Genomic DNA, 22,582 nt, shown 5'->3' with positions numbered 1-22,582 from the left:
TGAAGGATGTAGAATTTTGGGCAGATGTATAATAGGACACTGAGATAAAGTAGAAACCCTAGGGATGAGATTATGAAGCATTCTTAAGATAGAACCTGAGTGAACACATTTGTACATAACATTTTAAATAAGAGTGATGTGGCTGTATTCAGTTATGGCAGAGGATACTATCTTCAAGGTGTGTGTGTGGGGGCACTGTCCAGGAAAGGAAGCTCAGGGGTGTAAAGGCTGCAGACAGAGGAGGATAAGAATGCACTAATTTAATTCACTAATTGGGGCCCACTGAGAACAGTTTCAGTGCAGCGCTGTGTAAACCACACTGAGGTGCTGAGCACTGAGTAATGAGGAAGTAGGGGTAATGGATAAGGATCCCTCCAAGAAGTCTGGCATTGTGAAAAAGGCGAGGGAAACCAGCAGGTTCAGAGAGAACTTTTTACACTGGAGTATACATGAGCATTTTGAAGACAAAAAGGAACCAGCATACAATTGTTTGCATAATTTTACATTATGCACTAAAAAATTATTTTTAATATTTTTCAAAAAACATTTTCTTAAACAAAAATTAAATTATATGCATTTACCATATAAACATAAAAGCACTAGCATTTTATAAATCTTATTTCTAAAAGAGCTGCAAGTGGTCTAATAGTTTTTTATTAGACTACTTTAGAATTTTGCTTCTAGCCTAGCATAAGAAATTATACTTAACAAATGCTACTTTAGTTCCAGAGATAACTCTGATATAAAAGATGACACTTAAGTAATTGTGTATGCCTTCTTCCCCAGCCTCCTTCTCCAAAGACAAAGTATCTGCAGGGGAGTTAATAGTTTGAATAACATTTTTTCAAGTTAAAATAGAGAAAAATTAGAAACAGTATTCCATTATTTGTAAGTTCTTAAAGATCTAAATTGTTCTTCACATTTATTTTTTCATGATAAAACATGCTTATTTATTATATATACATGCTTACATATGAATCTCCTGGCTAAAACACATGCAACCAACTTGAAAAACAAGTATTAAACCATCCTCACAATCCTAAGAATGCCCTTTTTAATAAGGCACTCATGTTTGGAAATAGGATATAACCACCAAATTAAATACAATGTTTAAAAGAAGCCTTTTATTAAGCACAAACAACTTTTAATACATTATCAATACAAATAGGAAAATGTCTTGTAATGACTATGATATATCAAAGATCTGAATGTTTTCTTACTGACACAATAAAAATAATCAATTTTGAAGAAAAGTCAAAAATTAAATTTTGAGGACACCACTGTTTACTAATAACCATTTTACTATAGTCTAAATTTACTACATCACCTGGGGAGGAAGGGCAATTGTTTTTATATAGAGAATTCCTAAACTCTTATTAGCACCACTCAAAGCTTAGTATCAGTTGTTCGTCTACAAACTGACAGGTCAGGTAAAGCTTTAAAGCAGGTTTTCAGTGCAATGTTTACAGTTCCTTCTTTTAAGATACTTGCAGTCTATGGTCTCAAAGCATGTTAAATAATTATGCCTTGGTAGTTGCAAGGTGTTAACATGTAGAGAGAAATGTGAAATGAAAAGAAATGAGGCTTATCTTGGCTGTGAAATGTATCTTAATGTATTGTGGCTAATATGCTGAAGTATGCCGATGACATGCAGGATTATTGTGAACGCAGATCTGTGGGAAGCTGGCTGCCATTAGCTCTCTGTAGTCATCATTTCAGGATGTCTCAGCTGCTGTCTTTTGAGACTAACTAGTTTCATCCTGTCTCTGATGTGTTCTGCAGTAGAAGCCATGTCACTTGGACTCCCAAAATATTGTTCAGTTCTAAAAATCAAAACAAAGAGAAAACCCCATTCTCATTAATACAGATCCACTGTCCACAGCAAATACAAAAGGAAGCAAAAAATTACCTCTGTGATAAGGCCTTAGTTCATTTGTAGATCATACTGTTTATCTTTGAGTAGTAATTCAGTAGGAGAAACATTTTTTAGATGGCATAAAATATATTTTAAAATGTCAAGACAAATATATTAGTGGTATAAATGTCGTATTAAGTGCACTTAGGATAATCTCAATAATACAACCAAGCTATGCAAATATCAATGAAACACTGATATTTTTATTTTTCAATTTAGGTTCCATAGCACACACAAATACAAAGTTTGTGTACTTCAGTGCTAAGGACTATTTACACTCATTGTCTAATTGACACTCATTGGCAAATGAAATATCTATTTAATGTTAAGGCATCATTTGGGACATTAATAGAAAAATCATTTAATTTTATCCTACCTGCAAAGATTCTGTTCTCAGAGTCCCAGAATCTTTTAGAGGTAAAAGAGTTCTATGATCACACAGTGGAAAAACTAAGATCTGCAACTGGGTCTTTAAGCAATGACTCCAGAAAAAACATTTAAAAAATATTTTATTTTCCCAAGAGAATGTTACAAAAGAAAAATCTGAATAATTGTATCATCAGATTTTATATGACACAAATTATCGTATAAAATAGAATAAGAATTCCAAATATAAAGGCGTGGTTGTCAAATTTGAATAATACATATCAACTTATTTATCTTAAAAGGATAAGAAAATGACACACCAACTATTTGTAGAACAGGAGGGAGACTGGCAGACAACTGGCTGTGAAATGCAACCATAGGTGTTGGGGAGGGCTGGGTGTCCCGGACTGAAACAACCAAGCAGCACACTAATACTGTTACTAGCTCAACTTACAATTTTAAGATTTACTCTCTTGCATACATTGCAGATGTATCACATGACTTTAGGTACAACTAGTAATTATCTATATATTAGACTATGAATAATATTTGTTCAAGAGAATAAAATATATTTTCACTATCAATTGCAAACAAGCATTTGAAATGCATGACACAGCAGAAGTTGCAGTATGTGTCAGGTTCGTTTTAAGTAGTTTATATACATTTACCTCATATGATTCCCTTGCACCTATAATTTGAGGAGGTATGAATCCTATTTTTAGATGAGAAAACTGAGGCACAGGAAAGGTTAAAAGGCTAGCCCAAAGTATCACAGCAGCTAAATGGTGTGCTGAGATTTAAATACAAGACAACTGGTTAGAAACCACAATTCTAACCATTAGACTATTCTATAATGTAAGGATAGATGTATTCAATCGTCTGGTTTATTGTTTGAATTAAATATCCTCTTGATTTCCTCTAAATCATCTTCACTGAGAATGTCTAAATACGCAGGGATAAAAACTCTTTCTGATTCATTTACTGGCCTATTTATTTGCATGAGGTTATTTCATATCTTTATGCACAGATTGCTTGAAATGAAAAGAATCATGGAATCAGGTACTGCACACAGCACAGTGAAAAGAGAATGGGTTTGGAGTCAGAAGATCTGACTTTGTATCCTAATTCCACTTAGAAGCAGTGAAATGCTGAGCACCTTATTCCATTTTTCCAAGCCTCCATTTCTCTATCTGTAAATCAGAAATAACCACACTAGCTTGGCACTGTTTGGTCTAAAGTAATGAAGGTGAAGGTTTTAACTTCGTGCCGGGCATATACTGAGCTCACTAAACATTAGTCCCTACCCTTTCCCTGAAGGATGCCCAAGGTCACCCTAGTCCATATCATCATAGTCAAGGCTAGAATCCAGGATGTCAACCTAGTCAATCATCCTTCTTATACAACAAGCTGTGAAGAAGCAATACATTTGATGGCAGCAAGTATCAAATGCGACTGCTGCTAAGAACCGAGTTTGGATTTCTTTTCATTTTAAACCAGTTTATTGTAGGAATTGAAAATGTGGACCAAAGCTAATTGACCTGGCTTTTAAAACAAACAGGTTTCCTCTTAATGAATTCACTGATAAAAAGCCTCACAGATTAAAAGATCCTAAGCCTAATATGCTAAGTGTCTGGTCGTCTGTTCAACCAATCAAAGTATAATATGCTAATGATATGCTAAGGTAGCTGAACCACTCACTATGACGTGCACTGACCACCAGGGGTCAGACCCTTCAACCAGTAGGTTAGCTTGCTGCTGGGGTCCCGCCAATCAGGTCTGAGCAAGATGGGCTGGACATGTCCTGGAACCCTCCTACAGTCCCTCCTCAACTGGCCAACCTCCCACATCCCTCCCTAGCCCCGATTGTGCACCTGTGGGGTCCCTCAGCCTGGCCTGTGCCCCTTACAATCCCAGCTGAGGGCCTCCCCACCCCTGGTGTATGAACTTTGTGCTCCAGGCCTCTAGTAAAATTATAAGAACATGCACCATACCCATCAGGATAAACTACAGGAACAGTTAATCTATCCAAAAGTGATTTCCCAACTGCTTCAATTTCATCAAATTGCTCCTCATCATTAATAGCTTCAGGCTCTTCTGGACAGTCTTGCAAAATCTGCAACAAATAAAAGAGCAACATCAAGAGACAGAAAAATAAATCTCAAACAAATTTAGCAGATTGGAGATGTTTATATTTTGTTTTATTTTAGCATCTTTATGTACACAACTGTAAAAAATTGATCCATTTTTTACAAAACTGGCTCAAGAAATGCAAACAAAATAAGATACATAATCCCTACTAACATAACTAGAATATGAAAAAAGTCTATAGTGATTCTTGGGGGGGAAAATACTAGAAAACTATTTGGAAAGTAAGTGCAAAAAAAGAAAGATATAAGTACAAAACAACATATACTCCAAGTATAAGCACATAACTGATTTGATGGCCTAATTACACAATTTATAGTTATTTTAAAAACTGATCTGCTGACTTAACTGATGTAAACTGCTATGGTTTTACTTCAAATATAGGGAAGTTCTACAGCCTTTGTAAAGATATTACTTGTTTCCTCTTAACTATTACCATTTAAATTTAACTAAAAAACAACAACAAAAAAACGAAAAATTTGAGGAAGGAAAAAGGTATTTATTTTTCCAACAGACTTCACTTGATCCAATCACGTTTATTTCATTATAGCTCATAAGAACATATTTATATTCTAAAATTCTAGATTTAATTTAAATATTTTCCCAATCATACTATACAACTTGCTTATAGTTACTATATTTATGCTTACTGGTATAAAACAGAACACAGTCAAAAGGAAAATAAAATATAACAGAAGATTTCATCATAGGTTTGCATAGCAAAATAACCTTAAGTCAAGTTTATTATAAGTATGATAAAGGCCATGAAGTAGAAAAAGTAGAAATGTTAATTTTCTATTATAGTCAATGAAAAATAAAGTTGGTTATTTAATGTGAATAAATAAATAAATAATCCAATCCATCCATCGTATAAAATAGAGGTAATTTGCAAACTGACCCTCACATCACAAGATGGCCACCCCCACATTGTCACAAGATTGCTAGCAGGGGAGGGCAGTTGAGGGCGACCAGGCCTACAGGGGAGGGCAGTTGGTTTAGGCCCTGTGTGATCGGGCCTAAACTGGCAGTTGGACATCCCCCAAGGGGTCCCAGATTGGAGAGGGTGCAGGCTGGGCTGAGGGACAAACCCACCCCCCCTCCGCCCAAGTGCACTAATTTTGTGCACTGGGCCTCTAGTGTGTGTGTGTACAGTGTGTGTGTGTGTGTGTATATATATATATACTTACATGATTTCTTAAAGTGGTCTAGATTTTAAAATGTCTTTGCCTGATACCTTTAAAAATAGTATCCTAAAGTTTTCAGTAGTGTTAGAATAAGCCAGTGGTCACCTTGGAGAGGGGTAAGGGCAGCAAAAGCAGCATGGCTAAAAGGGAGTGGGGAGCCTCTGAGGAGCTGGTAGCATTCTGCTATTTGAACAGTACACAGATTTGGACAGGTGTGTTCACCTTGTTAAAATTAACGATTTATGTTCTGTATATTATGTTAATACTAGAGGCCTGGTACATGAAATGTGTGTACTTGGAGGGGGGGTGGGCCCTCAGTCCAATAGGGAGCGGGCCTAAGTCATCAGTAAGACATCCTTAGCACTGCTGCAGGGGCGGGAGGGGCTTCACCACTGCTGCTGTGCTAGCCAGCCATAAGCTTGGCTTCTGGCTGAGCAGTGCTCCCCTGTGGGAGCACACTGACCACCAGGGGGACAGCACTGAGCATCTGTTCCCCTGGTGGTCAGTGTGTGTCATAGCGACCAGTCCTTCCGCTGTTCAGTCACTTAGCATATAAGCCTTTTATTATATAGGATAACGTCTTATTATGGGTAAGGCCTCTAATTCAATTTATTTTAGGTAATTAAAGGGAGGGGCAGAATTCTCACTTGAGCCTGAAGCTAAAATTGCCCTTAGTTCAAAAATCTGCATACCACTGAGACATATCTTGGTGAGACTCATTCTGAACCCCCACAACTGTTCTATTATGTGAATAAGTATTGGGAATCATCTTATCTCTGTAGTGAAAGGAAACTTTTGTTAAGTTATAATGACTCTCTCATGAGCTGTTTTTTGGCTTTAAGCTTGTATCCAGTATTCATGAAGCAACTTCAGCTCTTCTGGCATATCTTTATTTTCTTTTCTCTAAATCTTTCTAGATTTGTATGTATTAGATAGGAATAGCTCATGGACACAGACAGTCTGGCTAAGGCCTAGAAGGGGCAGGTGCAGGAGACCATCAACAATAAAAAAAAACTAGAACCATGTGGGGGAAAAACTAAACAAAACTATACTTTCAACAACAACAAAAAAAACTAGAACAAGCCAAACAAAAAAAACTAAAAATAATTGTCTGGCTAAGGCCTGGAAGGGGCGGGTGCAGGAGATCATCAATGGGGGAAAAAACACTAAAAGTAAAACTATACTTTCAACAATAAAGATACAACTTAAATAAAGGAAAATATATTAGTTGAAGAGTTTTATGTGAAATAATATAAGTAATTGCTCTACACTGTACTTTATATTCTCAACTCCTCTCAAAGAGATATTAATTGACCCTGTGTTCACTGACTGTAGCACTGACTTCCGCCACGCTGACCCAGCACTGACTGCCACGAGGCTGTGATCAGACCCTGCTTTTCTCTCCGGACCTGACTGCAGCCCCCCTTAGCAGTCAGTGCTGGGTTGCTGAGGTGACTGCAGGACTGACTTCTCCGGTGTTCAGTCGAGCCTTCGATTGTTTCGGATTTTAAGGACCCTGGCTTTTCTGGCTCTTTATATATATAGATTATACTCATAAAAAGTTTTCATTAAAATCATCAGTAGATAAGCAAGTTAAGCCATTTTGCATATTTTCATTCATTACCATTAGGCCCCTGAAACACTGCCGTGTGTGTGGAGCTCAGTGACTAGGTCAGAAAGAGTTTACCTCAAACATCTTTCAACAAATATACTCCATATCACAGAAAGAAACTGCATAGTTCCAGAGGTTCCTGGAAACATTTCTTTTGTTCAACAGACAAGGCTATCACATTTAAAACTTTGATTTCTCCTATTTTAAATTGTACTAAGCATCCTCTATATATAAACTTTCATTTTAAGAGAAAACTACATAATTAAGCTAACTACATAATAAAGCTCCTCTTCAGAATGAAAATGCAAAGCTCAGGTGACACACATTTTCACTGTGCTGAGTTAAGAAAAAAGTTCTATGAAACCCTACCCAATAACATTGCATATTCATTTATGGTTTCAGAGGCTAAATAATTTAGTAAACAATAAATTCTAGAACTACTTTTTAAAAGGTAACACATAAAAATATGTTCTTTCTGGCCAGTGTGGCTAAGTGGTTGAACTTTAACCTATGAATCAGGAGGTCACGGTTCCATTATCAGTCAGGGCATATTCTTGGGTTGCAGGTTTGGTCCACAGTGGAGGGGTGTGTAGGAGGCAGTTGATCAATGATTCTCTCTCATCACTGATATTTCTTTCTCTCCCTTTTCTCTTCCTCTCTGAAATCAATAAAAATGTTTTTTCTATAAAAGTTTTATTTTTATCCTTATTCTCATTTTAGTTGGGACAGATTCTAAACATTAAAAAATTAAAAAGTACCCTTTTAAATAATTTATGATAATTTATAGCAGGTACCAAAGCAAGATTTCCTTTCTTGGCATATGAATGAGATGGGAGTCATGACCTCCTAAAGAATGGACAGCATCTTATGGGCAGTAGGTACTCTGAGAAAAGTGTATCTACTGCCCACTGTAGACAGAAGACCACTGAATGGTTTTGAATTTCTCCAACCACACTACTCCACAACTGGTACCAATTACCAAGAGAATTTGATTTCAACTCTGTGAGATAATATATCTAAACAAACTTTAAATAATAGGACTAACACCAAATTTTTAAAATCAGACTAAGCACATATTAAGATTAACACATTTTAAACATACACAATAAATACTATTGTGACCACATTTTTAAAAAAGCAAACCTTTTCAGCATTTGAGTGAAATGCAATAGCCATTTCCAGCCTATGTACTCTCTCCTCAGATGCTATCGTAAATTGTTTCCACACTCTGTTCAGCCGAGGAAGTGTATCCCCGGATGACCGAGAAGTGCAGCGCAAAGACTGGCACAACACAACGGTGGCCTGCAGCAACTGTCTTCCATAGTCATAAGTGCTCTAAAAAAAAAAGAAAACATGGAAATAAAATAAAAGAATTTTGAAAAGAGGGATAGGAAAGCATGCAGGAGGACTGTGGTTGCCATTGAATGACACTCCTGGAAATCAATACTGAACGACTCCACTGGCACTTGCTACAAATTATCAGTATGCATAAATAATGCAGGGGAAGCAATACTTTCAGTTCATTTTCATTAAGTTTCTTTCTTATTCTGTTTCCCCAATCTCACCGGCTCAATTCCACAGGCCAAAAAGAATGTCTGTTCAGTCTTTAATTGAAACAAGTGGGTAAAAACAGGCACTTTGTATTCCACAGAGGAAACCACAACTGTTACACGGTAAACTCAATCATTAAGGAAATTAATTAAAACACATTTGTCAATAGCAACAAAAAACCCTGTGTTTGTAATGTTAATGCTGGTGAGATACAGCATTAACATGTATTTTGTATTAACTTTCATGAATGAAGTTGGATTGCCTAAAAAATGTTATAATATAGAACAATAAGTCACAGAAGGCATACAGAACCTGTATTCAGGGAAATGCAAACCCTCACAAGTTTGTGCAGGCTAGTTTGGATGCACCAGCTGACCTTTTCTTAGTTCGGTGATATTTCTGGAATAACATAACTAACCTTCTGGGACTTGGAGGGTTAAATTACATTAGAATCATGCAGAAAGCTATTCAAACACTGAGCTTGTAGAAAAGGAAGATAACCAGTTCTGTACCTGTGCGACATCAACAAATTTTCTATGCTTTTCCAGTAAAACTTTCGTTTCCTGGGCATCATCGCCCAATCTGATGTGGGTCTTAAGCAGAGCATCCAGAAGTTCACTTAGCCATTCTACTGCCTAAATGAAAAGAAAGATCAGTGAAGCTGCATTCATAAGTCTTTACTTATTATATCAAAATATCATATCCATAAGAAAAGTCTTATAATGTTATTGATTAATCTATTAGTTATAATCTAAGTTCCTAATAGCTTAGTTCATTAATGACCTTGCCTCCTACTCAATATTTTTAAAAATCTAAAGACAATACCTATTAAAGAGAAGCACTCTTTTAATATTATTATCACATGATTTGTAATAGATTATATACATAGAGATCTTGTTGAAATCTCATTATATTATGATTTTATGTTACCATTTAAAATCACAAATGTCCTCTAAGCCTGAAATGATGTACTCTGGTGCTAAATACAAAAAGATAGCAAATTGTTTATCTAGTTGAAAAACCTTCTTGTGTTATCTAGCCTATATCCTGGGTAACAGATGAACAATAATAAATAATACCTAGTCCCAATTTCTAGCTCAACGAAGGATTTCATTAAGAAGGTAAATCAAATGAGATCAAGTGAGATAACTGGGAATACAAAACTTTATTATTTCAACAGTTTTAACTAGAATCTGACTTCATGTTACCTTCTTAGGACCATAAAAAAGTTGTGTATGTTGGATGAAATCAATCTTCTAAGAAAAAACAATAACTAAATAATGTGCTAATTGATCCTCACCTGGGCAGCATCTTCTTCACATTTAAACAACTGCACCATTTGAAGCATCTTTAACCTTCGCACATCTACCATGTCTTCACATCTAATAAACCCAAACATAAATTTAGAACATTTTGGTTTTGTTGGTAACTATTATAACACACATGTATTATAGTATACTAAAATACCTAATCCAACACTATGGAGACTATAACTATTTTGTATTGATTTATAAGAATTTTAAAGATAACTATATGTATATCATATCAAAACCTCAAAATACCTGAATGATACTGAATCACAAACTCTCGAGAATAGCACGGATTCTGCAGAGTACTGAAGCAAATCATAAATGCAGAAGCACACTAAAACCCAAAGAAATCTCCACTGCCAATTAGCATTAAACTAGCTTCAAATATAAAATGCAGTTTCACAAATATTAATTTAGAAGATGATATTCAAGGAAACAATAACACTTTTTATTGTGTTATATTACTCAGAGTAATGCCTAATTTTGAATAAAAGAAACACAAAAACTCTACCTATATTCTTAAGAAGAAGAAAAACCTCTATAGCTTTCTAGTTAGAGAAACACAACACAGATTATTTTTAAATTTACTAAGGTCTGGATAATATACAGCCTAAACTTTTAAGGTGACTTGACCTAACTCAGCTCTGACCCATTCCCTTCATTCTCATGCAATCCTATGTCCTTTAGGTGGGAAGGAAAAATCTCACTGAAATCCCAAATACCAATAACTAGTTAACCAGGAGGCCCTGGGCGCCACTACAGTTGATGTTCTTAAAGAAGGCTTAATAACAATGCAGACGTCATTGTCAAAAGGCAATTTTTATAAATATGCCTTCAATAAAATCACACAGCATGCTGTTAAAGTAAAATTCTACAAAGGACTGACGGAAAGTGATACGAATTATTTCTAAAATCTGAAGCTACAATACAATGTAAGACACTTTAATGATGAAGATGATGTCATACAAGTATTCAACACATTGTCAGGAATTGAGTAATGTGCTTGAAAAAATTAAGACGTGGTCTCTTGTATTAAGATGGTCCCATTTGAGGAGTTGGATGTTTACATAAGCAAGGTGATAAATATTAGTGTAGAGCCATGTAAAGGATTTATGGGAGTATGGAGGAACAAGTGATTAACTTGTCCAAGAAATCTGAAAGGATTGCAAAAATAAGCACCTTAAAAGGAGGAGGAAACCCAGTAGGCAGAAAATGAGTCACAGACGCATGAAACAGCATGAGGTATTCAGGAAATGAAAACAACCATGTGATTTTGGGGAAAGTTACAGGAGATGAGACTATGCAGGACTGGATTATGACCTCCTACACTATTCCAAGGAGATAGCATTTCATCTGAGAAAACAGGAAGTCACTTAAGAGATTTTATATAAGGAAATTGTGTAATTAGAAGTGCACTTAACAAACATTACTCTGTGTACAACTATAGGTAGAAAACAGATAAATCTGAACAAAGAAATGTTTAGGATACCAAAACAGCAAAACGTTGACATTTGATGAGGCTGGAGGGATGAGGAAGAGTAAGGATTTTAGAATCCACCTGAAGTGGCCACTGGTAACTCTAACCCAGACAGGAAATTAAAGGAGAGGATCAATTGGGAGGGGAGAATGATTCCAATCTGGACACGTTGGTTTGAAGGTTTGAAGCGTGTATGGGGCATCCAGGTGGAGATCCTCAGCAGGCAAGTGGAAGTATGGGTCTAAAGCACAGGAGAGTGGTTTGTGTCAGAGCCATAACCACTCGATCAAGATATTAAAGGTCATTCAAACAGTGAAACTGTCCAGGGAGAACACAAACGGAGAGGAAAATCTGGTCTCAGAACAAACCCTGGAAGCAGTGACATTAGCAGGAGGACAAAGAAACGTGCCAGGAGGAGTGCCATGAGGGTGTTTTCAAAGAAGACAAGGTCGTCCGGGAGTTTCAAGAAGAAAGAAAAATCCAGCTGTGTCTAAGGCTATTCAGAGTGGGTAAGCAAGGTCAGGACTAGAAAAGTATTCCTGCATTTTGAGCAAGATCAATCATTTAATACATAGTAGAGGCCCCATGCACGAAATTTGCGCAGGAATAGGCCTTTGCAGCCGCAGCGGCTGCTTCAATCCTGCTGCTGCAGCACGGCCTTGTCCGGAAGGTCGTCTGGTCTAATGAGCATGTTACACTTTTATTACAGATGGTAATTAAGAAGTCACTGGAGACATCAGTAAGAGCAGATTTAGTGAAATGGTGAGAGAAGTCTAACTGTGGAGGGTTGAAAAGTAAATTGGAGAAAGTGAGAAATTAAATGAGTGTAGATTAGACCCTCAAATGACCACTTTCAGAAAGGAGTGCTCTAGAGCTAGAAGACAAAGAAAGTTGAAGAGGAGGGTGTGTAATTATTTATATTTTTTTAAATAGGAGAAATTTAAGCAAGTAAATGAGGGACAGGGATCAGAGTAAAGAATGGGAGTTGAAGGAATGAGGAGACATGAGGGTACATGGAAGGATCGGCTTTGGTAAGAGCAGGGCTGTCATCCTTTGGGAGAAGAATGAATAGTGAAACGGATAAATGTGCAGATATGAGGGGAGAGGGAATTTCTGCCTGGTGAATGTTTTCTCTAAGATGTAAGGGAAGAGTTTCTGTAGGTTTTCTTGATTTTAAAATTTCTAGGTGTACAAAAATTTCTAGATGGATTAATCTTTGTATAGTTCAAAATACATTGGCACTCCATTATCTGGGAGTTCTGCATCCATGTATTCACCAATCATGGATTGAAAATATTCAAAAAAAGTTATATAGTTGCTTATGTGACTATGTAGTGAAAATTATGGTGATTTATTAGGGATGGAGAACCTATTTTAATGCCCTCAATCATTGGTTTTCATGAAGTGCTCTGTAAATGGAAAAGCATTTGTCATTTTTTGACAGGTTCAGAAAAAATAAAGAAGTGTAAGGTGCAGAGTTTAACATGAAAATATTCAAACAAAAAAAAAAACTTACAATGATGCTAATATATACTATGTAGTAAGATCTACGACAGTTGCATCCATACTGTACATGTACAGATTTTTTTCCTGGTTATTATTCCCTAAAAAATAGAGGATAACAACTATTTACCTACCATTTAATTGCATTAGGTATTATAAGTAATACAGAGATGCTTTATAGTATACAGGAGGATGTGCTTAGGTTATATGCAAATACCGCACCACTTTATAGGAAAGGATTTGAGCATCTGTGAATGTTCCTATCTGTGGGGGTCCTGGAACAAATGCCCCCTGGATGCACAGGGATAACTACAATTTGCAGCTGCTATTGCAAATTGAGTTTTCAAAGAAGCCTTTAAATTCCTAATTATGTATCAAATGGAACTAAACATCATCTTACCCTTACCCATCTTACCTAGCATCTTACTTCAACAAACATTAATCTATAGTCTAATCCCTTCACAGCAAATATGAGAACAATTGATGTATGATAATTTGTTAGTAAGAAATTTAGATGAAGAAACATATCACTTCAGATGACATTTAACACCAAATAAACCAAATGAAAATTGAAAAGCAAAATTCTCCAGAAAGGGTTTTCTTAAAAGACAAAAGAGTCAGAAGCTACACTGGGGATAGGAATAAAAACTATTGAGAGTGTAATCGAAATTTTTACTACTGAGTAAAAAGGGAAAAGTACCTATTTGTTAACTGAACAAATTGCCATTATGTGTTGGTATAATTATATACAATAATTATTACAGTCACAAAAACACTTACTACATGTCTACTAAATAAACAGGTAAAAACTTGAGTTTCAATAAAAAATATAAATTATATCACTTTTCATTTTAATTAATATGTTGTCTTAGCAAAAATTAACATTAGTCAAACTTTGCCTTTGTTTCCTAAGTTGCATATCTTCCATCACTCCTTGTATGTGGTCCACATTTTCTTTATTTTCAATGGTTACGTCCTTTCCATATGCCCAGGATGCCTGATTGGAGATTTGATCCAGAAGACCTTGACCTTTTTCACGCAAACCTTGCAATCCTACATCTAAAACAAAAGTTGCTAGATTTAATTTCTTAAACAAAGGAGGTGCTTTCCCTCCCTCAAGTAAACCCTTGCAGCAGATAGTGCTCATGAATTCCAAGTAAAAGTTTGTATATTAAACTATCCTTGGATGGAGTTCTTTGAACATTTTGAGCAATAAAATCCTTTTAAATGTGAATCCTCACCCTCCCAATGCCAAATTGTCCTCAAAGATAATTTCCAAAGGGCTAATTTTCATAGATAATAATTAATTTTTAAAACTGAAAGCAGTAAATGTAAGAATTACTGTTTTGATGAGTAAGAGTTTTCAATTTTTTCCTTTCTATTCTTACATAGTCCAATTTTTATTTTTATTTATTTGTTTTTTTTAGAGCATGGCAAATGTTTTGTTCAAAAAAAGGTATGAGTTGCAAGACTTCAAATCACTGAAGCAATGTTTAAAAAATGCTAAACGTTCTGAGTACAGGTATTACCTAGTTTATACCCAACAAGAAGCAACACTTAGGATGTTTGCAATACTCCAAGTACACAGGAATTTCTTTTCTTTAATTTTTTTTTAAAAAGTGTGACTCAAGAAATTTTCTGACATTTTCAAATAAATTTCATTTGGCATGTTAAATACTACATGTGTATTATGCATATCATTTGCTAAAATAACAAAGGCTCAGGCAGTAAAATGCCAATACAAACATGATTTTTCAAACCCATTCCTTCAAGTCCTTTTCAAAAATTAATTTGGTCCAATCACGTGTTACCATTTTCTATTAAATCTCTGTCCTCAGTTTCTGCTGCTTCTCCTATATCATCTTTGTCCTCCTGTCTCCCTCAACCCATCCCCACTTTCCATTTTTTGCATCTACTGTCTACCTCTGGGGAAAGTCACTGTACCACTCTACTAGATTTTTAAAGGTCTTAATGACAAGTGAGAAAACTAGCTTAATGAGGTTGGATTAACCTCCCCTTAGAGAGTATGTAATCTTGGCAATATTTCCAGTTTGGAGAAACAAATTCACAGAACCAAACCAAGTATGTTTTTACAGGTTAGGATATAGCAACAACAAAAATCATTGCATAAAACAACAGTTTGGGGCATACAGGGTTTACCACAGAACACTTCACAGCTAATTACAGTTTATGCATGCACTACAAATAACTGTTCTTAGGAATGCAAGACATAGCACCTGTAGATATAGCTGGGTAAATAAGAAAGGCTAAAGGTCCAATGAAGGAAGAGATTGACCAACAATAAAAAAAAATATTTTTTTAGCATAAATTACATCTTTCAAGAGAAAGTCTTTTTTATAGCCATTTTTCCTGTAAATAATTATTAATTCAATATATGCTGACTTGTGTAAACATGGTAATATTTTTTTAAAAGAACCCTTATGTTTCAGCATTTTTAAAATCTGCTTACCAACACTTTTCAGCTTCTCTTCAAGCAGTTTTAAAGTTTGCTGAATCGATGCTCCATCAGCTGGTGCTACATCTACGCACAACATCCCTAATAAGCCATCCAACTGCTGAGACAACTAAAGCAGAGGGACACCAAAGAGATAACCCTGATGTAATCAGCATCTAAAGTGTTTAATGGTTAATGAGGTTTATATCTAATGAGGTTATCACAATTATACTTGAAAAAAGACTATGCTGTTAAAAGACAAGAACGAATAATTAGAATACATGTTATCTGGAAGACAGAACACATAGATGCATGCACTAGGAAGACAAAGAAATATACCCAGGTCGGCAGAATGTACAGAAGTACTGAAACTTCCATTTCATTCTATGTTATAAAGCATAAACATTGAGAAACAATAAAAACAAAATATATCTACTAGTTGGGACACTCTATGTAGACAAAAAAGATTTAGGAACATGCAGATTGACTTTAAAAAAAAAAAAATCAAAGATTTTATCTCATTTCCCCCACCAGTACATTATTTTACTGTTCCAAGAAAATAATTAGGAGACATGCAAACCTGCAAAAATTATGTGCAGATAAGTATTCAGATCATTTGAAGAGAAGAAAAGCGGTAAGAGTAGATACTTACATCTTGGGCAACCCCATGAAATTCAAGGGCTGCTTGTAAGAGATTTTGCCTAAATTCCAGTTGACTGGCCTGTCGATAGCAAACATCACTAAGTTGTTGCTGCAGAGACTTCAGCTCCACAAGATCTTCCTCATCCCCAGCATTTAAGAGTGCTGCAATTTGCTGATTAAGCTCCACATACACTGCGAACCATTCCTATAACAGAGACATTGTAAAGTAAATTAAGGATAAAATTAGTTCATGGAGACCTACATGACATTTTATAATTTCTCCAAATATACTAAGTAATAAACAAAAGAATTTCCTTAGGCAAAATTATTTAAATTAAGAAGAAAAGCCTCCAGCCCCCAAATCTTTCCACTGCAATCCCTGGAACTCACTCCTGACAAGAACAAAATCTCCTATAGCCTCATCCTGGCCTGTTTCCTTCCCTTTCTTGCTTTACATGACACCTGTCCACCCTCAGAAAAAGCAGTTAGCCCTGCAGCCCTCCTAACTAATTGCCGTTTTTGTTTTCACAGTTGACTTACCACAATCCTAAAGGTGGAGTGGAGGGATGGCTGCCTCAGGCCCCATTACTATTTCCAGACCATTTCTTCTCCCTCTTCTCCCAAAAACCACATCTCCTTTGAAGTGCATGCTGTCAGATTACATCTTTCTGTTGCATGCCCTCATCCAGGGAGTTTAGTAAAGGTCAATGCCTTCCTCTCAGTCTCAGCTTTCTCACTGACTTCCACCACTTAGGGATTTACCCAACACTGAACTCCCCGTTTCTTGACTCCCTCCTTCATTTCCAATATTCTGTCCTCATCTGGCCTCAGCTACCCACTCAAATGGATAGAAAATCCTATCATTATATAACAGCTCCCTGAATCTCAATTTATCAATCCCATTCTCTGACTACCAGAGAATGACTCTCCAATTCACATCCTTTAGAATGCTCACGCCTACAAACCTACAGGGTCTAAGAATCTGTTCACCTCAGTATGTTTCACTGTCCAGCACTCAAGAGCCTTGTGTCCTCACTTCTCTCTCTGACCAGAGAGCTCTCCTTTCTTCCCTCAGATTCACCTGTCAAACCTGAGACCTACTGTCCTTGACTACTATACCTCCAGGAGAGCAGCTGAATATGGCTAAATAAAAATTACATGGATAGGTAGCTTTTAAAAGTTATTACTAAATGGGCCTGTGGCAATTCTATTACATTTCTCTTGTCAATTCACTTTCACATTCTCATGACTTTTTTAATTCCTTAAATCTCCAACTTCCTTTGCATCTCTTTACTCTAAACCAAAAATCTAACTTCTTAATTCATGAGGCAGCAATCAGATGAGAACTCTCTCATCTCATCAACAAATCTATGACCTTCCCTGTAACCTGATGCTTTCCCTTCCAACTGTAATACCGAATGAACTGTCTCTGCTCCTAAGACCAGCCACTTCACTGTGTGCTATGTGCTAGCCTCTGTTGCCTTTACAAGGTTTTGCTCTTGGAATTAATTATCCTTTCTCTTTCCCATCATCATCTTCTTTTTCAATTACATTATTTCCATTAACATACAAATAACATCCTACATTAAAAAACAAAACATACATTCAAAATATGTGCATTTTGTTATATAGAAAGCTCCATTTAAAAAATTTACAAATCCACCTGAAAGAAGTTCTCTGTACTTATTTTATCATTTCCTGGTCACCTTTTAATCTATTCTGATCAGAATTTTGTACTTCCCACTCTTGTCAAATTATCAGTCTATCTTACTGGACAGAAGCTGTATTTGACAGACACCAATTCCTCCTCTTTGAAATGCCTTTTTCTCATTTCCTGAGATACACAGCTCCTTTTGGCCTCCTCCACAGGCTCTCCTTCCTCTCTTGCCCTTTAAATTTAGGAGTGACATGAATGTCCAAAGGCTTTTTGCTTCTAAATCAATACTCATCGAGTTTGATTATATATAGTCACATGCCTTTAAATAACTCCAATAGGCTTACAACTCCCAAAGCCTGACCCCACTCCTGAACTGTACACACTGATACACAACCATCTACTAATGATCTTCATTCAGGCGACTTTTGGATATCCAAAACTTAACTTGTCCCCAAAGATATTGGTTTCCAGCCTCCCAACCTGCTTCTCTCCCAGTCTTCCCCACTTAATAGTTGCTAAACCCAAACATGATTCTTCTTCCAAGAGCAAGTCTTGCTGGCTTAATCCATGAATCTGACAATTTCTCATTACTAATACGGCCTCCATTCTGTTAGCCTCCTGCCTTCCTATTTCATTTTTTGTCTCTACTCCCTGTTCTCCATACAATAGCCAATAATCTTTTAAAAAATATAAATCAATTCTCAGCTAAATTTATTTTAGCTTTATTTGTGAATTGTGCTTTTATGAAGAATCTAAAACTTAATACTTGACAAAGTGTTTTTAATACAAAAATGGTATGTTAAAAGTTTCTCCACATTCTACTCCTATTAACCAATCAATATATTAGAAATTTGACTTTCATAAGACCTGAACAATTCCAATACATATTTTGAAGTGTTCACTTTTATTTACAAAAAGAAAAGAAAGCTTTTAATTTTATTTTAATAAAATATTAGACTATCTCATCAGAAGCTAATATATTCATCCAACATCAACCTATTCTCAAGGTGAAATGCAGTGCCATCTATTGGTGAAAATGGTGCAATTCTCTTTTGCAAACCTTATAGAATGAAAAACTTCCAATCTATTCAAAAGTAGAAAGTAGTTGGCCCTTCAACGACACAGGGTTTGAATTGCATGGGTCCACTTATACGTGGATTTTTTTTTTTCAATAAATACTGTAAGTGTATTTTCTCTTATGACTTTCTTAATAAATATTTTTTCTCTAGCTTACTTTATTGTAATACAATACTAATACATATATAAATTGGTAAGGTTTCCAGTCAACAGAAATTTTAGTGAATTTTGGTGGGGTTAAAGTTACATGCGGATTTGCAATAATAAGGGAGGGAAAGGAGGGGGTCCATGCCCCTAAGCCCCTCACTGTTCAAGAATAAACTCTACAATGAAACCCATGCACCATGCAGCTTCATGACCTTAAAAATCAGTTTCTGTCTCAGGGACTATAGATGAAAGCCCTATTTTTGAACTATCATTCTTTCTTCTGTCACTATAGTTTCTGTCACATGAATTGTGTCTCTATAAAAATATATTAAACTGTACTGGAGATAAAAACCACAGCCAAACTTCAAAAGAATATGAACGAAGTGGTCAAAATGTCCTTTATGGCCTCTAAACAGTAAACATACTGTATGTTTATGCTCCTATACCAAAGTTTATAGCAACTTATCACCTAGCAGCACACATGCTACTCACTAACACACTAAGAATAGCACTGTAATGCGCAGAGGAAGAAAGTCACTCACGCTGTGCTGGCTCTCGATCTCTTCGTGCTTCTGCTGTAGGGCCTGCGAAGCCCGAATGGAATCTCCAATACCCCACTGGGCCCTAAGTTGTTCTGATCCTGGTCCTTCAAGCCAGTTCACCACCTGTAAAAGGGAGTTGAGATGAAATTTTAAAGTAATTAAAAGCTCTTCAAGCTTTCATTCTAATTGGTTTTCCCTTCCCAAAGCTCCTCCAGTATTTTTCATCTGAATTCCTTAAATTCTAATGCATAGGCAGTTCATATTCATTCTGATCATCTGCCAGGAACAAAAAAAATCTAGAAGGTTCTGAAAAATAAGAGGATTCAAAATTAACTTAAAATAAGAACTTCAGAGAACTACGAGATTTAGGGTTGGAAGGGAAATAAGATAGGATATTGGTCACATTATCTAACACTTTAAGAAAACTGTGTTTCAGAGAGACTAAGTGACTTGTCCAAGGTAACATAATCCATTATTGAAAAACTGGGACTAAAAGCTATGTGTTTTGGCTATATTCTTCCCAAGACATTGATAAAACTGGAGAAACTAACTAATATAAAGTTAAAATACTATTTTTCTTACTTTGAAAAGAAAATTAAAAACTAACTGTAGAGCCTAGCCATACCGGTCAGGGCATATGTCTGGATTGTAGGCTCCATCCCCAGTGTGGGGCATGCAAGAGGCAGCCTATCATTGATTCTCATCATTGATGTTTCTCTCTCTCTGAAATCTATAAAAAAATATATATATGCTTATAAAAAAAACAAGCTGTAGAATTATACCATTACAAAACACTCTAGAGATCTTCTTAGGATTAACAAATCATTCAGACATACAAAGTCATCCTAAGTTCCAATGACACCGATCTACTCAGAAGGGCATACATAGGGTGAGGACTAGTTTGCCAAAACAGCAGGACTGGGCAATTCTCTTCGGCTGAGTCCCTGAAGCAGTCAAATAGTTCAAGTGTAAGAAGATGAGATACATCTGGGGCAGATATAGAAGAAAAACTTCATACCCCACAGGGTAATGCCTGTTATAAAAGTCAATGAACTCAAGGATGCCCAAAATTAAATGTTCCATAAAGTACTGGTAGCTTTCCCAATCCAGATTCAGAAATTTTAAAAAATTTTAATTACTGATTTAAGAGAGAGGGAGACAGAAAAGGAGGGAGAGAAAGAAACATCAATTTGTTGTTCCATTTATTCATTAATTCATTGATTGATTCTTATATGTACCCTGACAGGGGATTGAACCCACAACCTTGAAGTATCAGGACAATACTCTAATCAACTGAGCTACCAGGCCAGGGCCATCCAGAATATTTTATTATAAGCAATGTTGTCTAGTAACATACTTGACATTCCAAGTCTTTATCAGGTTTTCAGGGTACCAGAGCTAGATAATTAAGCAAAGATAAAATTTTCATGCAAAAGAAAAATGGGTTCTGTTAACTCTTTACCCACAAACATAAATACTCTGAATCCACAGAGACACAGTGAAGTAATTTTAAAGAAAAAAATGATATTATCAAGATTCATCTGTTATTAAATAAGAATAAGGAATTCAACAATAGATGTACGGTTATGCCCTAAATCTAAATTTAGGACAGCTCCCAAAAAGTGAATAAGGGTGTCTCTGAAGCATGATATTATTGATGCAATTGATAGATAGGTTTACCTTAGAACTTTATAACAAAGTATCACAGACTCATAGTGCATTTCTGTTACTACTAGGTTAAAACACATTCATTTTAAAATCTAACAGTTCATGTATTTTTTAAATAAACTTTCATCCTTCTGATTTTTAAAAATGTGCCACATTATAAGAAAAAAATCATGTACTAGTATATTTCCTTCCATTAATTTTTATATGTATAGTGTTTTCATATGATGCTCCAGATTTAAGAGCCACAGCTAATTCTCAAAGTAATTTCTATCCTGCTTTTCACTTAACATTAAATTATACTATAACTAGTGGCCTGGTGCACAAAATATGTGCTCATTAAAAGGAAATTTATTCAAGGAAATATTTTAATATTGCTATTTGCCCTTTCTCTATAGAAGTGTCAGAGATGAAAGAAAATTAATAAAATATATATGAGAATCTTCCTCTAATCAGAGTTTGGGGCATGCCGCAGCAGGATCCAGAGTCAAGTCCCTGCCCACCCATGTGCACCTCGAAATCACATGAGCCCCAGACCCGGACAGCCCCACATTCATTGGGTGAGATCCAGACCCAGCCAGCCTCACCCCCTTCAAGCCCCACTGGGTGGGCGGGAGGGGAGAGAGGGCACAGCCTCAGTTTCTCACCCCAGTGCCATGCAGCCTCAGGTCCGGGGTTGCAAGAGGTCACAGGCCAGGCCAAGGGATCCCAGCTTTGCATAATCGGGCCAGGGAGGAACACGGGAGGTTGGCCAGCTGGGGAGGGACCGCAGGAGGGATCTCACTCATTCCTGATCAGCGGGACCCCAGCAGCAAGCTAACCTACTGGTCAGAGTGTCTGCTCCCTGGTGGTCAGTGAATGTCATAGCAACTGGTTGACTGGTCAACTGTCTGTCCCGTGGTAATCAGTGCACATCATAGCGAGCAGTTGAGTGACCTTAGCATATCATTAGCATAGTATACTTTGATTGGTTGAACAGATGATAAGACACTTAGCATATGAGGCTTTTATTATATAGGATATATGCAGCACTTTCTAGTTATATATAACATTTTTTCTAAATCTGTATTGTTCTCATTTATTACTATTTAATACAAATATGGGATATTGCAACAGACATAATATAGCTTTCAGCAATTAATATAATCAATTATTTCACTAGAAATATCTAAATACTAAAAATAAAAATGGAGCCAAAACTGGTTTGGCTCAGTGGATAGAGCGTCGGCCTGCAGACTGAAAGATCCCAGGTTCAATTCTGGTCAAGGGCATGTACCTTGGTTGCGGGCACATCCTTGATGGAGGATGTGCAAGAGGCAGCTGATCTCTCATCG

The 22,582-nt window shown here is 36.2% G+C and overlaps 1 protein-coding gene across 3 annotated transcripts in view; it reads right to left on the bottom strand.

The window, feature by feature from the left end:
• Positions 1-1,102: 1,102 nt before the first annotated feature.
• Positions 1,103-22,582, bottom strand: part of SESTD1 (SEC14 and spectrin domain containing 1) — a 92,843-nt gene continuing 71,363 nt past the window's right edge. For all 3 annotated transcript variants that reach the window (XM_036421142.2, XM_045575750.1, XM_036421143.2), the window contains 9 exons: positions 19,584-19,706; positions 16,171-16,365; positions 15,534-15,648; positions 13,963-14,122; positions 10,074-10,155; positions 9,286-9,408; positions 8,366-8,557; positions 4,273-4,394; positions 1,103-1,823 (listed from right to left, as the gene is read on the bottom strand). In XM_036421142.2, the coding sequence (XP_036277035.1) occupies positions 1,694-1,823; positions 4,273-4,394; positions 8,366-8,557; positions 9,286-9,408; positions 10,074-10,155; positions 13,963-14,122; positions 15,534-15,648; positions 16,171-16,365; positions 19,584-19,706 (1,242 nt within the window). In that variant the 3' untranslated portion in view covers positions 1,103-1,693. The remainder of the gene's footprint in view (positions 1,824-4,272; positions 4,395-8,365; positions 8,558-9,285; positions 9,409-10,073; positions 10,156-13,962; positions 14,123-15,533; positions 15,649-16,170; positions 16,366-19,583; positions 19,707-22,582) is intronic.

The sequence above is a fragment of the Pipistrellus kuhlii genome, unplaced genomic scaffold (assembly GCF_014108245.1).
Source record: "Pipistrellus kuhlii isolate mPipKuh1 unplaced genomic scaffold, mPipKuh1.p scaffold_m20_p_7, whole genome shotgun sequence".
NCBI classification, from domain to species: domain Eukaryota; kingdom Metazoa; phylum Chordata; class Mammalia; order Chiroptera; family Vespertilionidae; genus Pipistrellus; species Pipistrellus kuhlii.
The sequence above is the reverse complement of the archived record's forward strand: the minus strand, read 5'-3'. Positions and strand labels throughout refer to the sequence as shown.